This window comes from Mustela putorius, unplaced genomic scaffold, assembly GCF_011764305.1.
Source record: "Mustela putorius furo isolate JIRA1106 unplaced genomic scaffold, ASM1176430v1.1 tig00000695_pilon_pilon_pilon, whole genome shotgun sequence".
NCBI lineage: Eukaryota > Metazoa > Chordata > Mammalia > Carnivora > Mustelidae > Mustela > Mustela putorius.
This window is the reverse complement of record NW_025421447.1, coordinates 2,138,245-2,164,826: the sequence shown is the minus strand read 5'-3', so window position 1 is coordinate 2,164,826 and position 26,582 is coordinate 2,138,245. Positions and strand designations below refer to the sequence as shown.

General features: G+C 41.9%; 2 protein-coding genes across 2 annotated transcripts in view; one reads left to right on the top strand and one right to left on the bottom strand.

Moving 5' to 3' along the window:
* The window catches only part of SNX27 (sorting nexin 27), a 66,415-nt gene extending 45,145 nt beyond the window's left edge, over positions 1-21,270 (top strand). Inside the window, exons 6-12 of the mRNA XM_045083070.1 lie at positions 3,909-3,987; positions 6,013-6,176; positions 8,412-8,501; positions 15,453-15,602; positions 15,907-16,035; positions 16,484-16,543; positions 17,456-21,270. Coding sequence (XP_044939005.1) covers positions 3,909-3,987; positions 6,013-6,176; positions 8,412-8,501; positions 15,453-15,602; positions 15,907-16,035; positions 16,484-16,543; positions 17,456-17,503 — 720 coding nt within the window. The 3' untranslated portion in view covers positions 17,504-21,270. The remainder of the gene's footprint in view (positions 1-3,908; positions 3,988-6,012; positions 6,177-8,411; positions 8,502-15,452; positions 15,603-15,906; positions 16,036-16,483; positions 16,544-17,455) is intronic.
* A 3,661-nt stretch (positions 21,271-24,931) lies between these two features.
* LOC123392908 (transcription factor BTF3-like) lies at positions 24,932-25,522 on the bottom strand. Its single transcript, XM_045083069.1, has one exon. The coding sequence runs from the start codon at positions 25,484-25,486 to the stop codon at positions 25,013-25,015; it is 474 nt and encodes a 157-aa protein (XP_044939004.1). The 5' UTR covers positions 25,487-25,522; the 3' UTR covers positions 24,932-25,012.
* Positions 25,523-26,582: the final 1,060 nt, after the last annotated feature.

Genomic DNA, 26,582 nt, shown 5'->3' with positions numbered 1-26,582 from the left:
GAATCAGCCACTTTCCTCAGGAGTCCTGGTTTCATAATCAGTGAAATAATATATATATACATACACACACACACACATTAATTTAAATTCAATTAATTAACATATAGTGTATTATTAGTTTTAGAGGTAGTGTTCAGTGATTCGTCAGTTTATATAACAGCCAGTGCTCATTACATTATGTGCCGTCCTTAATGGCCATCACCCAGTTACCCCATTTGCCAACCCACCTCCCTTCCAACAACCCTCAATTTGTTTCCTTAGTTAAGAGACTCTTACAGTTTGTCTCTGTCTCTGATTTCATCTTATTTTATTTTTCCCTCCCTTCATCTATGATCCCCTGTTTTATCCGCATATAAGTGAAATCATATGATAATTATCTTTCTTTGACTGACTTATTTTGCTTAGCATAATAATTCCATCCACGTCATTGCAAATAGTAAGATTTCATTCTGTTTGGTGGCTGAGTAATATTCCATTATGTATATACATATACACATATACACATATATATACATATACGTATATGTATATATGTATGTGTATGTATATATATACATATACACCACATCTTTTTTTTTTTTTTTTTTTTTTTTTTAAAGATTTTATTTATTTATTTGACAGACAGAGATCACAAGTAGGCAGAGAGGCAGGCAGAGAGAGAGAGGGAAGCAGGCTCCCTGCTGAGCAGAGAGCCCGATGCGGGACTCGATCCCATGACCCTGGGATCATGACCTGAGCTGAAGGCAGCGGCTTAACCCGCTGAGCCACCCAGGCGCCCATACACCACATCTTTTTTATCCATTTATCTGTCAGTGGACATCGGTCTCTTTCCATAGTTTGGCTATTGTGAACATTGATGCTATAAACATTGGGGTGCAGGTACCCCTTCAGATCACTACATTTATATCTCTGGGATAAATACTTAGGAGTATTAGGAGTACAGTTGCTGGGTCATAGGGTAGCTCTACTTTTAACTTTTTTTTTTTTTAATATTTTATTTATTTATTTGGCAGAGATCACAAATAGGCAGAGAGGCAGGCAGAGAGAGAGAGAGAAAGAGAAGCAGGCTCCCTGCTGAGCAGAAAGCCCGATGCGGGACTCGATCCCAGGACCCTGAGATCACGACCTGAGCCGAAGGCAGAGGCCCAGCCCACTGAACCACCCAGGCGCCCTACTTTTAACTTTTTTGAGGAACCTCCGTACTGTTTTCCAGAGTGGCTGCATCAGTTTGCATTCCCACCAACAGTGTCAGAGGGTTCCCCTTTCTCTGCATCCTTGCCAACATTTGTTGTTTCCTGACTTGTTAATTTTTGCCATTCTGACTGGTGTGAGGTGGTATCTCACTGTGGTTTTGATGCCAAGCAATGTTGAGCATTTTTTTCATGTGTTTGTTGGCCCTTTGTATGTCTTCTTTGAAGACATGTCTGTTCATATCTTCTGCCCATTTCTTGACTGGATTATTTGGTTTTTGGGTGTTGAATTTGATAAGTTCTTTTTTGTTGTTGTTTAAAGATTTTATTTATTTATTTGACACAGAGAGAGATCACAAGTAGGCAGGGAGGCAGGCAGAGAGGGTGGGGGGGGAGCAGGCCCCCCACTGAGCAGAGAGCCTGATGTGGGACTTGATCCCAGGATCTGAGTCAAAGGCAGAGGCTTAACCCACTGAGCCACCCAGGCACCCGAGTTTGATAAGTTCTTTATAGATTTTGGATACTAGCCCTTTATCTGGTAATATATTTGTGAATGTCTTCTCCCATTCTGTCAGTTGTCTTTTTGGGTTTGTCAGCTGTTTCCTTTGCTGTGCAAAGGAAAGTCCCAGTAGTTTATCTTGATGAAGTCCCAGTAGTTCATTTTGGCTTTTGTTTCCCTTACCTTTGGAGATACCTGTAGTAAGAAGTTGCTGCAGCGAAGTTCAAAGAGGTTGCTGTCTGTGTTCTGCTCTAGGAGTTTGATGGATTCTTGTCTCACATTTAGGTCTTTCATCCATTTTGAGTTTATCTTTGTGTATGGTGTAGAGAATGGTTCAGTTTTATTCTTTTGCATGTGGCTATCCAATTTCCCAAAACCCCAACGCCATTTGTTGAGGAGACTTGTCTTTTTTCCATTGGCTATTCTTTCCTGCTTTTTGAAGATTAGTTGACCATAGAGTTGAGGGTCCATTTCTGGGTTCTCTATTCTGAGAAGTTATATTTAAAGGTTATGATCTGGGTGCCAGATATAATCCTTACTTTTATTCTTTTTTTTTTAAGATTTTATTTATTTGACAGAGATCACAAGTAGGCAGAGAGGCAGGCAGAGAGAGGGGGGGAAGCAGGCTCCCCGCTGAGCAGAGAGCCCGATGTGGGGCTTTTTATTTATCTTTAACCCACTGAGCCACCCAGGTACCCCCCTTTTTGTTTATCTTTAATCCTGATTTGATCAAGACTTTCAGGGAGACAAGGTTTCTGGATATTAATGTTTATTTTTCCTTTGTAGCAAAGAAATAAATCTCTTTCTCCTACATTTACTCATGTACTATATACCATGACAAAGGATATATATTTCTGAGATTATAGCATGATGCAGTGATTACAAGGAAAATGTTATTTTTACAAGTTGCTAGTTTTGTTTTGTATTCTTTGTTTTGTTTTCTAGTATTTCTCTAGCAAAGCCAATTACTTGCCCCTTTTTTTTTTGCACTTTTCTTCTTTTTTTTTGGCACAAGTCTCTTCCTGAGACTTGTCGCTGTGAGCCATTTTCTAAATTTTGAAAGCATTTCAGTTTCTGTTCAGTGCAGTATAGAATGGTGACTTAGAACATTTATAATCTCCAGTTTCTGTCTCACATCAGGGATGAGCTTAGGTTTGATAATGTGAGTAGGATATGGGAAGAAGGATATAATTTGATATAGGAAGAAGGATATTTGGCTTACCGAGACACTAATATTTAACAGTTTTATCTTGTTAATATTTATATTGAGATTGATCTTGTGGTACTATTTTGTGTTTTTTGAGTTTTGATGTCTTCTGTTTGTAATTTCAGTTTTCATTTATTTGCACATGGAGTTTTTCAATTGTTTTTTGTCCTATGAGCTCCTAGAAAGAAGGATTGATACTTGTTTTTTAAAGATTTTATTTATTTGCTAGAGAGAGAGCACAAGCAGGGAGAGCAGCAGGCAGAGGGAGAAGCAGGCTATTCACTGAGCAAGGAGCCTGATGTCGGATTCAGTCCCAGGAGCCTGGGATCATGACCGGAGCCAAAGGCAGGTGCCTAACTGACTGAGCCACCCAGGCATCCCCTAATACTTATTTAATATGCCTCTGTTGTTCCAACATTCTATTGTTTTCATGTGGATATTCATGGTGACAATGCTTAGAAAACGGAGGTCCCCAGGCGGAGGCATGGATCCTCCAAAATATAAATAAGAATAATTTTGAAGCATGAATAAAATTGTCAAACTATTTTAAGCCCAAGAACCAAAGATACAGATTTTGTAGGTTAAATGTGTGAGAGTGGATATTTAAGAATTTATTTTCTTCTTAAGACCTGTTCTTATCAAGCACATGACTTACAAGTGGTGTTAGAAAAGACCTTCGTGGGATGAAGTCATATTTCAGAGAGAAAAGATATTTAAGGAGAGATTATTATTAGCTTGAAGTGGAAGGGGAAGACTCATATTTAGAGATCATAGCTCTTTGGGTCAGATACAGGTTTTTTTCGCCTTTCATTTCATACATATGTGTGTATGAGTGCATGTAGACATACATACAAAGAAGAATAGCTATAGACTATGTATTTAGTTTATTTGAAACCAAGATGGCAAAACTCCTCCCTTCTCCCCCATTGCACATGGGGGACATACCTGTCTTTTCCCATAGTATTGTCTGATTTAGTTACCCTAAAATGAGTCTATCCTGTTTACACTATAGGCTATTGCAGCAAAGGTTGGCATGGACAGTACGACAGTGAATTACTTTGCCTTATTTGAAGTGATCAATCATTCCTTTGGTAAGTGCCAGTTGGTTTGTTTAAATTTTGTTTGAGGGTATTTTATTCTAATTCTATCAAACTAAAGCTCCCAGAAGCTGTCAGACTGAAACTGTTTGCCTAGAGAATAAGAGCTTGCAGAAGGGGAGATCCCACTCATGAGGACTGTCTTGTAGAAGCAGACTAGGCAGATCCTATTAAGTCCAAGTCAAAAGGGTGTCTGATCACTGATCCTTTTTCCTCTTTTGTAAATACAGCTTACTTATACCTAGCACTGATACTTCATGGCATTTTTTAAAATCAGAGTTTCAAAATTAATATATTCCAGTGAAGTAGCCAAAAAGAGGGATAGTCAATTTAGCCACAACTTGTTTTAGTGTACTTCTCTGCTTTTTGTAGGTAATTAAGAATAGCTTTTTATTTTCAGGAGTTAGAAAGAGATACATTGCTTAAAAACCTTTGCTTTAATGCATGTATTTAATTTTCCGTGTAAATAGATATTCTTTTTCTAGGAAGTTTTATTGCATGTTGACAGGAAGTTTCTCATATGTTCTTTTATAAAAGCTAGGGATGGTGGTCACATTGGTTGCATTGAGATCACAGAGGGGAGGAAGTCTGAGTGTCCCCCTCCCCAAAGAATTTATTTATTTATTTATTTACTTACTTACTTACTTATGAGAGAGAGCATGAGAGGGAAGAAGGTCAGAGGGAGAAGCAGACTCCCTGTGGAGCCAGGAGCAGCCCAATTCAGGATTCGATCCTGGGACTCCAGGATCATGACCTGAGCCAAAGGCAGTCGGTTAACCAACTGAGCCACCCCGGTGCCGAGTGCTTGCTGTTGATGACATAGATTTCCTACAGTTTATGGGTCTTTCTACATCATATATATATGGGGCTAAGGCCAGAAATGACAGGTAATATTGACTGATCCCACCTTCCTCCTCCAAAAAGGGGGAGAGTTTGGTAGCTTTGGGTCGCCTTGCCATCCCTGGTCGAGGTATAACAAGGTCGATTCCCCTCAAAGCAGCTATCTCCTTATTATTCTTCATCTTCCCAACTCCCTGTGGTCTAACTAGGCAGATATAAATGTTGCAGAGGATTGCTAGGGAACCAGGGCACTTGGATTCTAATCTTACTCTTTTTTTCTAAACTTTAGTTAACAAATAAAATGGGAAATACAAGATCTGTCTTTTTGCAGTGTTAGAAAGTCAGGTAAACATCAAGAGAAGAAAAGTCTGAACCTTTCCAAAGAAAAGTAACATAGAAATTAAACACGATAGTGTTTTATCCTGCTGTGCCTTGTTAGGAAGAGGAAGAAACATTACTGGGAAGACGCTTTTCACTTTGATGGATGTCTTAGAGTAATAGGGAGAGGCTTTCAGCTCTTAACAATAGAAGCAGTTCATTGAGAATTGCCACATGGGAAACTCTGAATGTACCATAGCTGGGTGGGTAAGGCTTGCTTTAAAGATGTCCGTGGACATTGTGGTAACTTGCCAGATAATGGATAAGATAGTTTGAGTTTGGAATAAATGCTGTCTGCACAGTCAACATGTTAACTCAAGGGCATGCCATGCAAGTGATAGATTTCTGTCAATTTGAGACTCGATTGGCCATAGTCACAGTTAGAAGGGATAGATTTGGCTAGAGAAATGGTTATTTTGTGGTCCCATAGCAGAGCTCGTTGATGGTTGTAAACCAGTATTCTGGTTAAGGATAGCCTGCCACTCTTTTTTTTTTTTTTTTTTTTAAGATTTTATTTATTTATTTGACAGACAGAGATCACAAGCAGGCAGAGAGGCAGGCAGAGAGAGAGAGAGGAGGAAGCAGGCTCCCCGCTGAGCAGAGAACCCAATTAGGGGCTTGATCCCAGGACCCTGGGATCATGACCCAAGCCAAAGGCAGACCCTTAACAACTGAGCCACCCAGGTGCCCCTAGCCTGCCACCACTCTTGATCTTACACAGTTGTCCTGAGGAAATTCCTTATGTATCTTTTCACTTCAGCTTTCTTTCTTTCCCTTTTTTTTTTTTTACTTTCTTTTCAGTACGTAAGCTGGCACCTAATGAATTTCCTCATAAACTCTACGTCCAGAATTACACATCAGCTGTGCCAGGCACCTGCCTAACCATTCGAAAGTGGCTTTTTACCACAGAAGAAGAAATCCTCTTAAATGACAATGACCTTGCTGTTACCTACTTTTTTCATCAGGTAGGTGAATTGATCTTCCCGGAAAGGCCTGATTTCTTTTTCTGCTTATATGTAGTATGTAATTTGCCAATCCAGTGTGAATTCTTGATAAACTGCTTTGCCTCCTGGATCTTAGTTAAGTTATATTTTTAAAATGTTCTATCATGGGGCAACTGGTTGATTCAGTCAGTAGAAGATGCTAACTCTTGATATTCCGGTTGTGAGTTCGAGCCCCATGTTGGATGTAGAGATTACTTAAAAAAATCTTTTAAAAAAGTTAAAAAATAAATGTTCTGTCCCATTTAACAGAAGATAATTAAGTTAAAGAAGTAAAGATGTCCTGGAATTAAGATAAATTTATTATTTTTTTTTAAAAACAAGAAATGAGCATATATGGCTATGTACCTATTAAAAAACTTTTCATCAAAATTACACGTATAGAGTTTAAAGCTCAAATAGTTCTACAAAGGTTATTATGAAAAATATCAGTTACTCCACTTACGTTTATCTCTGCTTCTTTTAGACAACCATTTTCACCCCTCCTTTACCTTTTTTTGTTGTTTTATTTTATATTTACTCCTATATCTCTTTTATGACTTAGTTACATTCCTGTACTTGAATTTTCAGATTCAAGCAGTATCTCTTAATTTCCCACTATAGAAGATGAGACTCTAGCTCCATTTCCTCCTGCATTCCCACTGCGTACTCCTGCATATGCATATCAAGCATACTTTGCTAGGTGACAGAGCTAGAAATTAAACTAGTTTCTTGACTTCAACTCTGAACTCATTGTGTTATGTAAATATTTTCCTTTAAATGGCTATGGGGAATGATTTTTACCTTAAAGAAATAAGCAGTCTTCTAGTGAAGGTTCAAGTGGCCCCAGGCTGGTGCCTACAAAAGTTGTCCTTATAGCAAATCACTGAGGTTGGATTCTAATGCCCTGGACAAGTGATTGTTTGTTCTTTTCCCTCCTTTTTTTCCTCTCCCAAAGATGAATATTCCCTTCTCTTAGATTTTTAAAGTTTTTCTTGGGGTAGAATGAGGTTGGGAAGGGGATACATGTTTCAGATAGCTGAACCAGGAGTAGTTGAGAGTAAGCACTTATATTTAAGTACCATCATGCATGTATCAAGTCCTGTTGGGGATTTTTCTCCATGTATGGTCTCAGATTTATCACTTCCTGTCTTGCAGTTGCTACCACCCTAGTTTATAGTCTTGTTTCAATTCATGCTTAAAGCACCATAACTTCATCAGTCTCCCTTATTTCATCCTCTTTGTAGCTTGGTTCATTTGGCACTCATGTATAAATCAGTCTGTCTTTTCAAAATAACACAATTTTTTATTGCTTATTTTCGCTCCAGTAGTCCTTAGAGCTGTACTTAACTCTAAATTTCTGTGCCTGTTTTCTGGGGTCCATCATAATCTGTTAACTTACCCATCCAGCATTATATTTTGTTGTCCCCTGACATGTACCCTTTATTTAAATCAGGCAGATCTGTCTCCTGAATATATTTAAGCTCAGATGCATTCCTGTTTCCTGACTTCTGTTGATAGTTTTTTCTGTTCATCCTAACATTCGGGGTCCAACCAAGGCTTCCCTGATAATTATAATTAGCAAAAAACTCTGCTGTTCTTACTGTATATCACTTACTCTCTATACCGTACATCTTTGCTACTTCATTGTTACCTTTAACAATTATATTGTTATAACTCAGCCCATAATCTTTCAGCATTCTCTAATTGCTTCAATCTGTATAAATGAACTGCAATTTAAATCTCTTAACAGGAGAAACAAGATCCTCATGTGCCTAGAACAATTCTAAGCACATACTGGGGCACTCTTTAAATGCTACTTTAGTCCAATAAATATATCCTTGTGGCAGAGTTCACTGGTGATGATGATGATGGTTCAAGTGGATAAGAGTTGTTCTGAAAACGGGGATGCCTGGGTGGCTCAGTGGGTTAAGCCGCTGCCTTCGGCTCAGGTCATGATCTCAGGGTCCTGGGATCGAGTCCCGCATCGGGCTCTCTGCTTGGCAGGGAGCCTGCTTCCTCCTCTCTCTCTCTCTCTCTGCCTGCCTCTCCATCTACTTGTGATTTCTCTCTGTCAAATAAATAAATAAAATCTTTAAAAAAAAAAAAAAAGAGTTGTTCTGAAAATGAAAACGAATCTGTATCTCTCTACTTTTGTCAAGAATGTGCTTGATAATGACTTTGATTTTCCTTTCTTCCCTTCCCTTGTTTTGGTGACAGGCTGTTGATGATGTGAAAAAAGGTTACATCAAAGCAGAGGAAAAGTCCTACCAATTACAGAAGCTGTATGAACAAAGGAAAATGGTCATGGTACGTTTATGTTCCCATAATCTCTTTATATAAAATGCTCATTCTTATCTCTTAAACCTGTTATTCCAGTCATTTTTGAAAGATGTTGCAACTGGTCAGTGGCTTAATTAATTAAAAAAAGAAAAAGAGGGGGATATAGACCTTCATGTAACTATGAGGGTCCTCCATCATATTTGTTCCTCCATTTAGCATATAAGAGGATATTTTGCTATGTGTGGGTATTTAACATTATTATTGACAACAACCAAACAGTATTTTTTTTTTTAATATTTTATTTATTTATTTGACAGAGATCACAAGTAGGCAGAGGCAGGCAGAGAGAGAGGAGGAAGCAGGCTCCCCATAGAGCAGAATACCCAATGCGGGGCTCGATCCCAGGACCCTGGGATCATGACCTGAACCAAAGGCAGAGGCTTTAACACACTGAGCCACCCAGGTGCCCCAACAAGTATTCTTTTTGATAAAAACTTCTGAAGCAAAAGATGTGCAAAACATTTAATATGTAAATATCAGTTCTAAAGAGTTGATATTTAGATTTTTAACACTAGAAATTTTTTAATTTTGGCTCAGGTTGTGATCTCAGGGTCGTGAGATCAAGCCCTGCATAGGGCTCTGCACTCAGCAGGGCGGCTGCTTGAGATCGTTTTTCTCCCTCTCCCTCTGACCCTCCTCAATGCGCCTGCATGCTCATGTGCGTGGGCTCCCTCTCTCAGATAAATGTTTTTTGGGGTGGTTGTTGTTTTTAAAGATTTTATTTATTTGACAGAGAGATAGACAGCATAACTAGGCAGAGTGGCAGGCAGAGGGAGAAGGAGAAGCAGGCTCTCTCCACTGAGCAGGGAGCCCCACACGAGGCTCAATCCTAGGACCCTGGAATCATAACCTGAGCCAAAGGCAGCTGCTTAACCAACTGAGCCGCCCAGGCACCCCTCAAATAAATGTTTTTAAAATTATTTTATTTATGATTTAGCAATTGGAAAATTATTTGTTTTTATAATTTCCTTCTCTGCAGTGGCTTAAAACATGTATGCTCAGTGGTGCCTTTTGTTAGTGTGATATCTTGGGGCTGTGCTGTTTGATTCAATAGCTGCTAGCCTCATGTAGCTATTTAAATTTAATTTTAAACTCATTTAAATTAAATAAAATGTAAAATTCGATTCCTCAGGTACACTGTTCTCATTGCAAGTGTTGAGTGGCCACATATGGCTAGTACCTACCATGTTGGACAGCTCAGATACAAAACATTTTGATCATCACAGAAAGTTCTGTTAGAGAGGAGCTAGCTACAGTATTCCTTACATGTTTTATTTTTATTTATTTACTTACTTATTTTAAAGATCTTATTTATTTATTTATTTGACAGAGAGACAGTGAGAACAGGAACACAAGCTGGGGAGTGGGAGAGGGAAAGCAGGCTTCCCGCAGAGCAGGGAGCCTGATGTGAGGTTCAGTCCCAAGAACCTGGGATCATGACCTGAGTCAAAGCCAGATGCTTAATAACTGAGCCACCCAGGCACCCCTCCTTAAATGTTTTAAAATGAGCTTTCAGTTTGCACCTGCCATAAATACAGGGTTGGAAATTGTCAAAAGTAAAATTTGTAAAGAACGCTTATATAAAATTTCACTTATAGAATTTTAAAATTTCTTTTTTGCAAATTCAGATATTGTTGAAAGTTTTCCCATTACAGTTTTTCATGATTTCACTCAAGACAGTTATCTTTGGTGATCTTTCACTCAAGACAGTTACTTTGGTGATGATGCTGATAAGTCACTGAATTTCTTTTGTACTCTCTGTGTGTGCACTTTTTCCTGAGGAAATATTCTCTTTCTAAACTAACAGGTTGGAATAAGTATACAAATAAGTCAGCCATTGAACTCAGCCCATAATCTTATATCTAGCTGGGATAGTTATTTTATTGCTTATCTGACAAAAAATAATAAATCTGTTTGCCTTAGAAAACTGCCAGAGATCAGGGAACCATTTACCAGTGCTCTACATACCAACAGGCTAAAATAGACAATACAATAATCTTTTAGACAGAACTAATTCTTGGCAGAATTTTGGTAAAGGGTATTTTACTATGTGAGAAACAGGATATTCGATTTTGGGGCACCTGGGTGGCTCAGTTGGTTGAGTATCTGATTTCTGCTTAGGCCTCGGTCTGGGGGTCCGGGGGTTGAGCCAGCCTTCCCCGCCCACCCCACCGCCAGGTTCAGGCTCTGTGCTCAGTGGGGAGTCTGTTTCTCCCTCTCCCTCTGACGCTCCCCCTGCTCTGTCTCTCAAATAAATAAGTAAAACCTTAAAAAAAAAAAAAAAAAAAAACTCGATTTCTACCTGTTCTTTAGGATCATGGCATTGTCTTCTCTATATTAATTTATGATTCTGACCAACACATCTGCATCTTTTTGGTGAAAAGGAGCAAGTACTAAAGGACCATCATCCTCTGAAGTACTTCTTTGCCTTTTCCAAAGGCAACAAATCAAAGTAATTTCATAAGGGCTTCTGATAATTCCAGTATGGAATACATATTGTTTCTTTGCACATGTAGTACTCGAGACACAATGTCTTCCATTTATGCATTCAACAACAAATATTTGTTGATTATCATTTGTGTGGCAGGCACAGTAGAAGGTGCTAAAAATATATGAAGAGATTTGGATTGTCCTATGGCAAAATATAAAAGATCTGAATCTAACAAGCTTGGTAATGTATTAAAAAATTACTTTTAGACTCAAATTTTTATCTTGTGATCACTCAGTTAAGAACTGGAAAATAGGGGGGATTGGGTGGCTCAGTTGATTAAGCATCTTGAGTTCAGCTCAGGTCATGACCTCAGGGTCACGAGATTGAGCCCTTTGTGGGTTAGGACTCTCACTCCCTCTGGGTCTGCCCCTCCCTCCCAGCTTTCCTGTGTGTGTGCTTTCTCTCTCTCTCCCTCCCCTCTTCAAATAAAGAAATGAATCTTAAACAGCAACAGCAAACCTTGAGTACAGTTGATCCCCTTGGATCATTGGAATTGAGTATAACATATGTTTAAACATTTATGGAATTCTGTTGTCTTAAAAACCTAGTGCCACAAGCAAGTACTAGCCCTATAATATTGCAATTAGATTTTAAATAAAGTCCCACCAAAGTTTGAAAAGTGTGAATTTTATTCAAGTATAATTTCATGTATTCAAGTATTAGTGTTCAAAGATATTAGCCTACCCAGTGGTCATGTTCAGTACATTGAATCTTCCAACTGGGATGGGCCCTTCTGAGCCTATGTGTCTTGATAATAACTTAATATGGTTGATTGTCCCAAGATTAGGCCACATCACTACTATTAGTTGCCAAATCACTGTGAGATCTTCAACAAACTTCAAGGTTTTAGTTTCTTTTCTATAAAATGGGAATATTTGGATTGCCAGCTATTAAGTACACTCTTGACTCCAAAATTCTTAAACATTCTGTAAGTTCCCTTATTTTCCAAATATAGAGGACAGCTCATATCTTTATACTTTGTGCAAATCTAAGAGTGTAGAGATTTAAAGTTGACAAATACTACCTGACCTGAGAATCTCTGAAAACCTTGTATTTCCCACATGACACTTAACCTCTGTCATCACACCAAGCCACAGGTACCCTTTGTTTCCATTCAGGCTATTTTCAGAACTTAATGCCATTAGAAAGTCCCCTAAAGGTCCTTTGCTTTCAAGGACTACATTCTTAAATTTGGAGGGATAAATGAGCATTTTGATTTGAAGGTGAGAGAGAGGGGCACATAGAATGTCCCGGTACTGTCCTAGGCACAATATGTACATTCTCATTTCCTCCTTATAACCATGGAGGTGTATGGAGAAGTGGAGTCTGATTCTTACTAATATCACTTAGCTTGTCAGAAGTGGAACTAGAATTTGAACGTATTTCAGCCTGGCTTCAAAGTGTATGTTTTTCCCTATAGCAGAGCAAAGAAGCTGGCAGCAGTGTCTTTTATTTCCAGATGGCAGAGGTGAAGCCCCCAGGCAAAGTGACTTACACAAAGTCACAGAAAGAGAGTTTAGGGGATGCACAGCTCCAGGCTTCATCTGATGTCTTTCCCTAATTCCTCCCTTTGTCTACATGTTTTTCTTTTTAATAAAATAAAGCTCCCTATTAGGAATATGGCAGAAATATTTTTAAAACAGTAGTGGTGTCTCTTTTTTTTTTTTTTTTTAATAAAGTCTTTTTTTTTTTTAAGATTTTATTATTTATTTATCAGAGAGGGGGGGGGAGAGAGAACGAGCACAGGCAGACAGAATGGCAGGCAGAGGCAGAGGGAGAAGCAGGCTCCCTGCTGAGCAACAAGCCCGATGCGGGACTCGATCCCAGGATGCTGGGATCATGACCCGAGCCGAAGGCAGCTGCTTAACCAACTGAGCCACCCAGGCGTCCCAGTAGTGGTGTCTCTTAAAGAGAGGTCTCAGCAGCTGTGTTACATGTAAGGCTCTTTGAGTAAAGGACATGAACAGAACCAGTCCCAATGCTGCGTGACACCTTCCAGCATTTACAGAGGTTCTAAGCACCTTTGAGCAGAATGTGCTGCTTACTGAGCTTACGGACTCCCCGATGACTGTGTTAGGAGGATGCCATGAATTGAGCACTTGCAGGCCTGCTTGCAGGGCACTCTTCTTTTTCCCTTTAATACCTTAGGAAATTTCAAATATGTAAAGAAGTTGGAAGAATCGTACATTTAGCCTCCATGTACTCGTTACCCAGTTCCAGCAACCTTCCACTTTTCTGCCGTTCATGTTTCATCTGTCTCACACATATGCTTTCTTCCCCTGGAGTTGTTGTTTTTTTTTTTTTTAAGATTTTATTTATTTATTTGACACACAGAGAAATCACAAGTAGATGGAGAGGCAGGCAGAGAGAGAGGGGGAAGCAAGCCCTCCGCTGAGCAGAGAGCCCTATGAGGGACTCTCCCAGGACCCTGAGATCATGACCTGAGCCGAAGGCAGAGGCTTAACCCACTGAACCACCCAGGCGCCCTCCCCTGGAGTTTTTAAGAGTAATATATACAAATAATTAATAAATAAATACATAAAAAATAAAATTTAAAAAAAGAAAAAAAGAGTAATATATACATCATTTCACAGGGCATTCCTGAGAGGGAAAATAGTTGAGCCCTCTGGCTAAGGATAATGGAGCCTTTAAAATTATTTTTTAAGCTGTCATTTATTGAATACCTAATTACGTACTGAGTACTATGCTAAATACTTTAATGGTCACAAATAACTGTGTGATGTAGGTGCTATTACTATATTCCTTTTCACAGGAGAGGAAACTAAGGCTCCTGGGATTTAGTAATTTGCTGGAGTGCAAGTACCTTGCCAAAGGTGACATAGTTAGGAAGTGATGGAGCCAGGATTCAAGCACAGGGTAGTCTGGGCCCAGGCTCTTGACTTCTCTTTGTACTGCTTCCTGTCCCAACCTTTGTTTCTGCTTAAAATCTCAGAAGAGTTTTATTCCATGGCACTGCCCGTCTTATATATCAAAGTTTAGTGGCCAGAGATATCTTTTTGCTCATAGTGCTAATGGCAGGGCCAGGCAGTATCTACTTTTATCCCTAGTACAGGAAGGATGATGAAATAGGGGGATGGAGTAAGGTGACAAAAGGAAGGAGAAATGAGAAAAGAAAAATGCAAATCAGATATTGTGGCACTGCCTGTCGCTGTGTTCTTGCTGTCATTTTATAATTTTCCTTCTTTGAAGTTGCCATTATTTTACCTAAACAGAAATAAATACAAAGTATGGAAGGGAGCATGTAGTTTGATTTTATTTCTGTGGGCCTTAAAGTCTTCCCAGACAGTCTCTGGGGCAGTAGCGATGGTCTTGAGTGCTGTTCATTGGTACCAGAACTACAGGTTGCTCAGGACCCTTTTTGTGCCTAGGCCCCTTTGTCTCTTCTCTCTTAGGCAGAAGGCTACTAGCTGATCTAGTGCAGATCAGCTAGTGTGCTGTGCTTTTGTCTTCCTTCCAGCATTCCCTGCATGTCCCCAGTGTGCTCCTTTCTGTGTGTGGGGACTCAAGGCTCTTTGCTTATTTTCTAGTCAGTCCCTGAGAGGAAACTGGGTCAGAGTCCATGCATCTTTTTTTTTTTTTAATCATCTTTTCCCTATTTCTCTTCTATTCTCCTTCCCACTCATCTTTTACTCTCCCCTCCAAACTCAAAATAATGAGTTCAGTGAAAGAGAAGCCAGTCCTTATTGTAGAGGGGAAAGGACAAAGAGCTGAGTTGGGAGTCCTTTCTGAGTCAGTCTTGTAGCACTGTACCTTGAAGGGTTGTATATGCCACTCATTTGGTCCACGTGCTTTTTAAGGAGGCATAGGTACTGGAGACCAGGGGATGGTGGCACTGATTTGGGGACTAGTTGGCAACAGAGAAAGGACCGGTGGCCAAGAAATTAAACCTGGACTGTGCCACCTGTGATCTTAAGGAAGTCTCCTGTGGGAGACTCTGGGTCTAGCTTTAACAGTCTCTCTCAGCTTCAACATGTTATGAGTATGAGATTTGGGGTAGCTTACTCCTCCTCATGGAGGTCCTTATAACTTTTGATTTGGAAGGAGATATCAGCTCCCTTTCCTTAATCATGCAGATGGGTTTGATTCCCGTCCCGGAGGCAAGTGAAAGGAGAGGCAGACTTAATGGCATTGTGAGTTCTGACTCCATTTGTGTACCAGTAAGGTAGAGAAAGGAGGTGGGATTGGCAATGCGGAGGTGGAACAAAGAATCAGGAGCTGAAAGTGGAACAAAGAATTAGTTCGGGAGTCTGGCTCTTCTTAGTGCTGGTTATGAGACCAAAGCATGGGCTTCAGGTTGCTGGGTGAGAGGATTCTCCTTGTTCGTTCTCTGGTGTCATACCAGCAGTTCTTCGTGGTGGGTCAGTACCATAGTAACACTGTTTTTGCCTTCCTTTTTTTTTTTTTAGTACCTCAACATGCTAAGGACTTGTGAGGGCTACAATGAAATCATCTTCCCCCACTGTGCCTGTGACTCCAGGAGGAAGGGACATGTCATCACAGCCATCAGCATCATGCACTTTAAACTGCATGCCTGCACTGAAGAAGGACAGCTGGAGGTGACAGTTCAGCATGGGGCTGCAGCTAGGAGCACTAGAATTGACACTGTTGCTCACTTACTTGTTGGGGTTTAGTTCCTGTTGGGAGGGGAGGTGAAATCAAAGCTATTTTGATGGGGTAGGTAAATCAGCACTGGATCCACACTAATCCTTACCTTCCTGGCTACTAACTCTGACGCTTCTGTCAAAGTCTTTTAAATGATCCAGACATCTCACCCCTTTCACTTCTGCTGTCTGGTTCAGAACTATCCTAGCTATACTCTCCAGCATTCTTGGACTTACACTCTTATTCTCGGTTGTTTAGAACCAGGTAATCGCGTTTGAATGGGATGAGATGCAGCGATGGGATACAGATGAAGAAGGAATGGCCTTCTGCTTTGAATATGCCCGAGGAGAGAAGAAGCCTCGATGGGTTAAAATCTTCACACCATACGTGAGTGGTAGACAGGGAAACAGTCTAGGGGAAAGTAGATTGGGTTTGAAGTTCTCAAGCTGAATGCATAAATGGGGAGAGCTGTAGAGGTAGCAGTTGTCTTTTGAATCCTAGAGCCCCAGGTGTCTTCCTGTCTTTCCTGGAGGACTTAACTAGGATTGGCAGTTTCACATCCCATTTGACTCACAATTACCACTAGAAGGAGCCAGAGAATAGTAGATGAACCAGGCCTGGGGGTTTTTTTTGTTTGTTTTTATTTTGTTTTATTTTGTTCATTTGGGTTGGCTTTTTGTTTGTTTGTTTGTTTGTTTTGGTGATGCTTGCAGGTTTTTCCTCTAGGCTGAGCAAGTTTGTGATGTGCGGTAAAGGAGGGCAGGAGTTCAAAGGTGTGGCCCTGTGATGCCTAATCTTGAGAAGTCAGTGTTGCTATTTTGTTTTTGTTTTTCAGTTTAATTACATGCATGAATGCTTCGAGAGGGTGTTCTGTGAGCTCAAGTGGAGAAAAGAGGTAATTCTAAACAATCTTGAATTGACTTTTTCATCTCATGTGTTTAAATGAGATGAAACAATCATTTGTTTAAAATGATAGGCCTATGGCCAAATACCTGGGACCTTCACCTCCATCTCAGTCTTTAAAGGAATATTAGAGACAGTTTATTCTTCTAGAGAGGTTATTCTTTCAGGCTTTGGATGCTGAATGGAATGTGCAAAAGAAGCCCTGCTTCCTCCCTTGCCTAGTGGGTAGCCATTGGATGTCAGCTATTCCATCTCCCATGACTTCCTGGACCCTCCTCTGCAGTGGTTTTGTTTTTGTTTTTTAATTAAATTACTTCCCTTGTTGTTCCTGACCCAGAAGGGCAGCTGTCCTCAGTTTTAGCCGTTCTGACTAGACGAGTCATGACAGAACCTGTCTGGGCTAACCAAGAGTGCGTGGTGTGGGAACGTTCTGCTCCTGTTTTACTGCTGTCTGAATATGCCAGTGCTGGAGCAGAATTTGGAAGATTCTGAATAATTAGCTACTGATTCTCAAAGACAATGTTTCCGAAGTTCAGAAGATAAAGTCAGGATTATAAAAATTTGTATTCTTGGTATAGTAGAAAGAGCACTGGGCTCCAAGAATCAGTTCAGTATTTTCTCCCAGCTTTTTTCCTCCCTGCAACGTTGGGCAAATGAGCCTCCCTAGATCCCATTTTTCCTGTCTTTTGTCATCTATAAAATGGGAAAGCTGAACCAGATAATTAATCTCTAAGCTTCTTTCTGGGTCTACACAGCTGTGCTTCTAGATGGGAAGTTATAGAAGAGGAGGAGGCCAATCAGATTGAGTCATGTAGCCATACATTTTTCTCCTCCTTTCTGAGGGTGGCTTCCAGGTGGGAGGAGATGCAGACACCTCAGTAACTGATCTCTGTTTTCCTTTCAGAACATTTTCCAGATGGCGAGGTCACAGCAGAGGGATGTGGCCACCTAGCCTTTCCTCATCTCCTCCTCTTCACCCTCATCCTCTCACCCCTTTCGTCTCCTGTGTCAGACAGAGTAACCGTTAACACAAAAGAAGAGAAAAAGGAAAAAAGTCATTATGTTCAAAAGCCCTAAACTAAATACTATTAATAGTCCCTCTGAATTTCATGTCTCTGGAATTGAGCTGGTAGAGAACAACAGATTGGTCAGCACCAGGAGTCAGCTGAGTTAAGACAGGAAAAGAAGGCCACCAATGCGCCAGAGGTACCTTTATCTTTGTCCTTTCACCTGGGCCTCATACCAACACACTCTCCTTGTACTATATTTTTAAAACTGGAACTATGAACTCCATCCATTTGCACTGTTCAGACATATATATGTATGTATGTAAAAATTATATATACACAAATTAGCTGCACGTATATACATATATATATTTCTTTTTAAATTTCATATTGATGGCAGTACCTTTTTTAGCTTGTGTTTTTACACACCTTTCACTAGAATTCATGACTTCTCTCTTGCTCTCTTTATTTTGAAACAAACTTTAAAAAGGAAAAAAAATATTTTACCAGGAAAATACCTCTCCTCATGAAGGACTCGATAAGTTTACAACCTGCTTGGGTTTTCCCCCCCTTTTTTGTACTGAGTGAAGATTCTGGCTTATGCATTGCCTAGAGTCTGAGGAGCAAGGAGCATAGTTTCTTTATCTTCCACAAGGCTGCTGGGGAGGAGAAAGAGATGTATATCTCAAGGGCAGCAAGACTTGCAGATCTGCAGGGAGAGTCAAAAGTCTTGGTGTGGTCCTTGATTCCAAGACACCTTTCCTGGTCCATCTCGCTCTCCCACTCATGGCTTTCTAGCCACATTCTCATCTCCTTCTCACTTCCCGAGGGCCCCTTGAATGCTCTTCCTCCACTGGCCTAGAATGGAGGGGAGGGTCAGCTCAGGAGGTTGATGCCACAGGAACCTGAAACACTTCGTGGTTGTAATTTCCCATTTCCTACCATTTCTGAAGCAGGCAGAGTATTAGGGACCAGAGTTAAAGCCAATACCTTTAGGCACAAAGATCGGACTTAGGGGAAAAGAAGGAAGAAATGTCCCTTAAGTACCTAAGCTTTTCCCTCTCCATTCCTGACCAATAATCACCCATAACCAGTTATGTTCTCCATGACTTCCTTAAAGAGCCGTTTTGGGAAGAGGGCTCTGATGATATCCCTGAGGACTTGGGGAAACTTGGAATGAGTCAGTGGTCTGTGCCAACCAATCTACTGCTCATCCAAGCCAGCTGAGGACCCAGGAAGAACCAGTAGGAATATGACTGATTTGAGTTGGATCTCAATTTTTAATGAAAAGGAGCCTGAAAGAAAACCATTTTGTCCCTCAAAGAGCTCCTCATCTCACCTTGCGGTTTGAGCTTTTGAGACCTGAGAACTGTATCCCAGGACCAGGTGGGGCAACACTCTCAGCCCCCGGCTCTAGAGATACTGCATTGGGGGTGTGAAGTTGGGCTCCCATGCAACCAAAGCACGTCTGTGAGCCTTCTTTTCTTTTTCCCTTCTCTACCTTCTAAACAGAAACCTCCATTGGGTGGCATCTTTTGCTTTGTCTAACTGGGAGGCAACCATACTTGGTTTAGTCAGTCTACTGAGCAGTGGTGGGGTGGTTTGAAGTTTCTTTTTCGGTAACTTGTTTTTGCGGATCGTCATGAGGCCACTTTTCTTTCCCTCTCACTCTGTTATCCTGGCAGCTGCTTGCCCCAGGACAGTGTGGGATCATACAGGACACCTGTCTTCCCTCCCCTTCTCCAAACATAGGTGAAATCACAGAATACAGACGTAGGGATGCTAAATGTTTTAAAGTTACAGAGAGTGATCCCTGGTTTGAAAGTTTTGATACAGGATTAACTTCTTTTGGCTTAAATGAATTTAATAATGAGCCAAAGGACCCTAGAAAGAAGATAATGCTGATTCCCCACTCCAAGATGCTAAAGAGGCTTTCGGCTCCAGCTTTGTTCAAATTGTAAACATAGCAGCCGTTTGCCCATATTCCCTCATAGTGCGAGAGGAATGAGCAAATCCGGGGTCCGTGCAGTATCCCAAATACTGACCTTCCATTGTGAGATGTGAGATGGTGGGGGGATGGATGCCCATAGGATGGAGGCCCGTTTGGTGGGGGGGTGGATGCTGCTCTGGTCCCTTCATGGCAGAGCGTTCATTCACTTGGTGCTTTGGAGACCGGGTGAGGGCCCCATGGGTATTGGCCTGTGGGCAGAATCAAACAGCCCCTACTAGCAGCCATACCACTAACAAAGCACCCAGTTGCATCAAGGAGGGGGGAAGGAGGGAGCTTCTGGAGGACAGCATCTTCCCCTCTTCCACCCGCAGCAGGCCTCCTGGACCAGGCAGAGGTCACTGTGGCTTCATAGGATCAAGCTCTTTTTTGCATGAAGCAGTGTTAGTGTGACACTCCTTTCCCCTGTTGCTCTGTACTTCCTCTCCCTAATCTCTGCTATCTTTCTTAGTCCTGGATTGTGCCCAGGGAGACTTCTGCCCAGTCTTCTTTTGCAGTTTGCCTCTGGGAAGTGGAGGGGCTTGCCCTCCCCTCTGCTTTGTCCCTGCAGAACCAGCAGGATCTTCCTGATCTGTTTTCCTCCCCTCTGCACTCAGTTTCTGTCCTCTTTGGTAAAAGGTCAGAATTTTGTATAGATCAGGAGAAAATGCAGGCCCTGAGAAACCTGTCCTTACAGAAAGGTTTCCTAGGGCCATGCTTTGGGCTCTCTGCTTTTTATATTTTTATTCTTCTCTTCCATTTTCCTGCCCTACCCTTGCCCTCAGCCTAAGCTCAACCAGGTGTGTGCTCAGGGCAGCTCCTAGGCCTGGCCTTTTTCATTCTGTCATTACCCAGACTAGTGGCTTTGGTTATCTCCTCTTGTAGCACCAAACCTAGTGCTTGGAGCAATAGTACAGGGCATTGACAGGAGGGGACATCTCTCTCAGAATCTGCCAGCTTATGTCCTGGCTCCTAGAAGGCAGTTTTCCTCATGGAGACTACATCCTGATTGACCTGAAGTCTCCAGACCTGGAGGGACTACTGTGCCCCCTCCTCTCCATTGTGCTCTCTGGCTGGGTCAGTTCAGCATAGAGACCCTTTGGGCTATTGGAGCCCAGGATACTGCTAGGTTCGCTCACCAGATTGATTGTTTCCCATTAGCTTCCTTTTGAAAGGAGGACGACGCTGTTGATACTCAGAAGAGAGGCAGTGGGTTTGCTTCTTCAACTCCTGTCTTCCAGTTCCACCTCCTTCCTTCCTTTCCCTCTAACCCTGAGCACGTCATGCCAGGCCTCACTCATACCAGGACAGCAGCTTACTCCTCAGCAATAATCTCGAGTGTGGGGAATGTTTAGGGTTCTGGGGAAGGGCAGGAGCAAAGAGGGGAATGCTGGGGGCTGGAGGCACTTGGCCATCTGCTAAATTGGACACCAGTTTTATATCATGCCCCCCCTTTTTAAGCCAGTGAGCTGGGCTTCAGTTTTCCCCAGGCCATGCATACTTTTAATTTATTTGAGAAACTCTAATTGTATTTTCACTGCAGTATCTTGTATTTTTTATTTGTGATTTGAGAAATGTGAAGAGAAAATACACAGACACATAATGGCTAACAGTGTTTCTTTCATTCCTTGTTCTAGAGCTAACCACTCTAAAATTGTTTGGTAATGTCACTTAGTGTAATTAATTGTAACATATTCTTTTAAATAAATTGATTTATTGATGAAACTGGTCTGTGCTTTCCTAGGCTACACATCCTTTGGGTTGCGTGGGAAGACGTGAAGAGGGATGAGATGGGAGTTAGAAAGGTCAGTCTGAAAAAAAGTAGCTAGAGGAGCACTCTTCTGAGGGCAGGAGATAGAGAAGAGCAGGAGAATGTGGCTTCTTTAAAAATGCCTCATACTGGGGCGCCTGGGTGGCTCAGTGGGTTAAAGCCTCTGCTTTCGGCTCAGGTCATGATCTCAGGGTCCTGGGATCGAGTCCCGCATCGGGCTCTCTGCTCAGCGGGGAGCCTGCTTCCTCCTCTCTCTTTCTGCCTGCCTCTCTGCCTACTTGTGATTTCTGTCTGTCAAATAAATGAATAAAATCTTAAAAAAAAATAAATGCCTCCTACTCCCTCAGATGTCAGAGTTGATTGTGCCAGCCCCCCGCCCCCCCAAATCCACATGAGGCTCACAGGACCCCTCTCCCTCAGCCTTACTCAGAGCCTAGCAAAGCCTTTGGGACACACAGCACTGTCCCTCTACCCCAGCAACATGATATTTCATTTTATAAATGCCTCAGGAGACTGGTCTGAATCTGAACCTAATAACAACAATAATAATAGTAATGCATAATAGTAGGCACTCTGGGTGGTTGTATTCCTTCTGCCCACACCCCTGAGAATAAAGGTGGTTGTGGATATACTTTGTTTTTACAGAGGAGTCTCAGGTGCTGTGACCTAATGACCTACTCCAAAGAAACCTGCTCTTCTCTACATTAGCTCCTGGGCTGAATCTGCTCTGAAAAGCTCAGCATTTGTGTTAGGTCAGATATTTCTGTTATTTTTATAAACCTGTTTTATCTTTATAACCCCTGACCATATGCTTTTGCTCCTTGATTGAAAGCTATAAACGCAGGAACTACTGTGACATTTCTTTTGGCAGTTTGGGGAGAGACATTTGTTCTGGGTCTCATTCACTCAGCCATCAGCATTAAATAATTGGAATCTGATAAATCTGATATTGGGTAAATAATTTATTTTTCTTTAACAGGGAAAGAATCGGTAGAGAAATAGTGGAATCCCAGAGCTGAATTACAGAAGTTTAAGTCGACAAATACTGATTGGCTATCTGCCTGCGCAGGGCACCCTGTTCCATACGACAGCAGATACAAAGGAAAAGAGGCATTGTTCCCGCTTTTAGCCCAGCAGAGAACAGAGAGATTCACGAATGCGGGTACATGGCAGTGGAAGGTTGAAGTGCCATAAGGACTAGGAAGAAGAGGGGAGAAAAAAAGACTTCTGGATGAAATCAGCTAAGGAGGGGTGACTGGGTGGCTCAGTGGGTTAAAGCCTCTGCCTTTGGCTCAGGTCATGATCCCAGGGTCCTGGGATCGAGCCCCGCATCGGGCTCTCTGCTCCGCGGGGAGCCTGCTTCCTCCTCTCTCTCTCTGCCTGTCTCTCTGCCTACTTGTGATCTCTGTCAAATTAAAAAAAAAAAAGAAAGAAAGAAAGAAAGAAATCAACTAAGGAAATCTTTGTGAAGAAAGTGGTGTTTAAGGTGAACCATGTAGGACAAGCAGGATTTCAACAAGAAGGTTTTTCCACAGACATTATTGAGCTATCATGTGTCTGACACTTACAATTGGGAATGGAAAGCCATGGGGGGAGGGAAAGGATCAAGCACGTCCAGATGAACAATGAGTAGTCCTATTTGATTAGAACTTAGGGTTGTGTAGGAATAAGATGAAAGATGAGATTTGGAGATCCTTGGATGCTAGGGTGAGGAGTTCTACATTAAAAAAAAAACCTGCAGCTGTTTTTTGGATCAGCTGCAGTTTAGAAACTGATACTTCTAAATACATACAGAAGGCTCAATTAGGACACTGTTGGTAAGTGGAGGCAGTGATCATTGAAAGGAGGATGTGAGGAAAAAAAATGTGGAAGTAATATCTTGTGATTAAATAACATTGAATGCATGTGTCAGGAGTAAAAGACTCCTGAGGTTTCATGAATAGGTGGCTAGAAAATAGAAATATTTAAGAGTTGAAACAGGGAGAAAATGTTTTAGCTTTGGACCTATTACGATTTAGGCATAGGTGAGAAATCTAGATACATAGGCATCTAGCAGTTACTTCGTAATTATTTGTTGAACACCTAGTGTTCTGGGCGCTTTTGAGGGTGATGGGGATACAGTGGTAAACAAGGTGAGGGACAGACTCAGCATCTCCCTGTGGATGGATCTGTAGAAGGCTTCTATGGAGAACAGGTTGGAGGAGGGCAGGTAGGGAACCACAGAGACAGAGGAGAACCCACCAGAGGGCTCTGGTGGTACGAGGGTGACTTTGGACTTTGTGGCCATGGAGACGGAGACACAGATATGTGTAGGTCAACAATATATTTGAGAGAGAAGACAAGTAGGGCTTTGCAGTTGGACTGGATAGGAGGCATGAGACGGCAGTAGTACTAGACACTCATGAGGAAGACCGAGGGAGGAAGGCACGACCCAGAGTGAGTTCAGGACAAAAGTTCAGTTAGAAACAGCTGGGAGTCATTCTCATCAAGTGGATGAGAGGATACAGTATATTAGAGGGAGACCCAGTTTGTGGGGGGCAAGAGGAGCCTACCTGATTACTCAGGAAAGTAGATCCAGAGAATGGGAATCTTCCAAGGACTAGACTCTTGGCTTAGGGTAACTCAAAGTTGTCAGACTCGGAGAAAAGAGTGAGTCTTGGCCATGAGCGGAAATGCCTACAGTCACAAATACTAGAAGCCAAGACTGGCTTTGGCATTTTAGCAGGAAGAGTGTAAAGACAAAGGAAACCATGTAAATCAGACAGGCTGTGCCCCGTCTCCACTGAGGAAATGGAAACACCTTGCATGACGTTTGTGCATTTCTAAGCTCAAAATATGGCCAGGGCATGGGGGTACATTGGAGGAATTATCCAGGGCTTTTCTTGGCCACACTGTTGTCCCTAGAGCCCCCTAACTGTGGATATTTTTCTAAATATGTTTTTGTTTCTATAAATGGAAGGCTTCTCCCAATCCCTGCTATTAATCTGTCAGCTCCACTCTTCTGCCGTAAGTTCTTTTCCCATTCCCTTCTCTTAATGCTACCATTAACATGGGAACAGTAACTTGATCATTTTAGAAGCAGCAGCTGAGTTTCATTCTGCTTGGTCTGACTTAGGGGATCCTATTATTCTCATTTCTTATTTCCTCTGCTTTCTCATTTTGTTACTGCTCAGACCTCTCCTGCTCAGAAGAGGTGGTAGTGAACTTTGGGAGCTAACAGAACTACCCTCCTTGATACCCTGCTTACTATATTTGAAGCTAATATGATGCCAAAGAAATCTGTTTATACAAGGTACAAGTTCAGGACTTCCTTTTCTGACCCTAAGTGTCCTATGTTTTCCCATGAAAGTGCCTGGAGATGATGAGCACTGGGTGATGTATGGACTTACTGATTCACTATATTGTATACCAGAAACTAATATAACACTGTTAACTATACTAGAATTAAAATAATTTTTTTTAATCTTGTTTCAAACTTTATTCCCAGGCTTCTTCAGCTTAATAAGCTGCAAAGAATGAATTGTGTATAAGCAAAAACTGAAAAGAGCTGCAGTGTCTAAGGGGCTTGGGCTTAAAAATATTAGAGATCTAGATTTTATCAGATCCATGAACAAAATTTTAAAAAGCAGTCATAATATGAAATAGCAGCTCCCAGTAACTTCTTTAAGTTTTATCTTCTTCAGAAGTTGACTCAATTCAGTTTGCTTCATTCTTGGAAGCTTCATCAAAATTCTCCACAAGATCTGGAACTTCATCATCATCATCCTCTCCGGTAGCAAGTGGTGCTTTTCCATCCACAGATTGTTTGGGCAGAGCTTCAGCCAGTCTTCTTAAACTAGTCAGACTGTCTGCACCAAGTTGGTTTAAGATACTGGGTAGCATTTCTGTCAGCTGCTTTGTCTCAGCATGGCCTGTAATGGTGAAAGTGTTCGCTGCCAGCGATGCCTGAACTTTGGGGTTATTAAAGTGGATCACTGTTCCTTGGTTTGTGAACATATTCACTTCTTCAATACCAGAGATATTGTTTACCCCTAACTTCTTTAAGGAGAACTGAAGTTTTTTATCATCTGCTGTAGCTGTTCTATGAACCACCTTCTTCTTTCGGCGAGCAGTTCCTTTCCCACCAATGCGCACTTGTGCTTGCAGTTTGGCGAGTTTCTCCTGGTTCATGATCGTTTATTTCATCTTGTTGGAGTGGAAATGGGACCGCGCGGGGGACGAGGGTTGGCGCTCAGGGGGTCTCGGGCAGACCAGCTGAGATTAGGTGCACACACGCGGGGACGCAAGATGGCAGCTCTAAAATAATTTTTAAAAAGGACCTGGAAAGGAGTGCCTGGGTGGCTCAGTGGGTTAAGCCTCTGCCTTCAGCTCCAGTCATGATCCCAGGGTCCTGGGATCAAGCCCCACATCGGGCTCTCTGCTCAGCAGGGAGCCTGCTTCCTTCCTCTCTCTCTGCCTGCCTCCCTGCCTGCTTGTGATCTCTGTCAAATGAATAAATAAAATCTTTAAAAAAAAAAAAAAAAAGGACCTGGAGAATCCCTGCCCCAAAATGCTTCCTGTCCCCCAAAAGACTGCCCTTGTGTTTCCCTCTTCATCCTTCAACTTCACTTGTATCTGCTGCTTCCCCGGAGAAAATGTGACGGCAGTCTTGCAGGGAGGGACACAGCCGTGAGCAATGACAATAAGTAGTCTTCAGTGTTTGTCAAGGGGCTGCCTGTGATCAGGGAGGATACCAGGAGGAGGAGATTTTGGAGTCTTTTGCCTCCCCTCTCCTCCATCCTACGAGAACCCACCAGTATAACACTTTGGGAAACGCTCTTTGGTCTAAAATTCACCTTCCATCTTTCTGTCCTGACCCAGAAACTGTGGTGAGGACACAAGCGAGTCACTTCAAGGGAGAATTCCTGGTGTTGATACCAACTCCTGCTGTCCTTACACACACTTCTGCCTGTCTGTGAACACACACACACACACCTATATATTCGAGATTTCAGATGTTCCTACCCGATTCTCTTCTGAGTAAGGCCCCATCCCTGATCTCTGCCAAGCTAAGAGACTCTTTTCCCTGAAAGAATATCCAGATATGTTTCTATTGTACTTCACACGTTGCTTCTCTTTTTACTACTTTTACTAGTTTGGAGCAGTTTAAGAGAAGGCCAAAGTATGGGGCCGATGTGGGGGCGGGTGGTGAGGAGCCACATCCATGTGCTCAGCTGGGACAACCCTGGCCTAAGGCTGGCTGGGCTGGAAGGTAAGCAAGTTTAAA

Excerpts from the sequence above, each read along its gene's own strand:
- LOC123392908 (XM_045083069.1), bottom strand. The coding sequence starts at position 25,486 with ATGAACCAGGAGAAACTCGCCAAACTGCAAGCACAAGTGCGCATTGGT.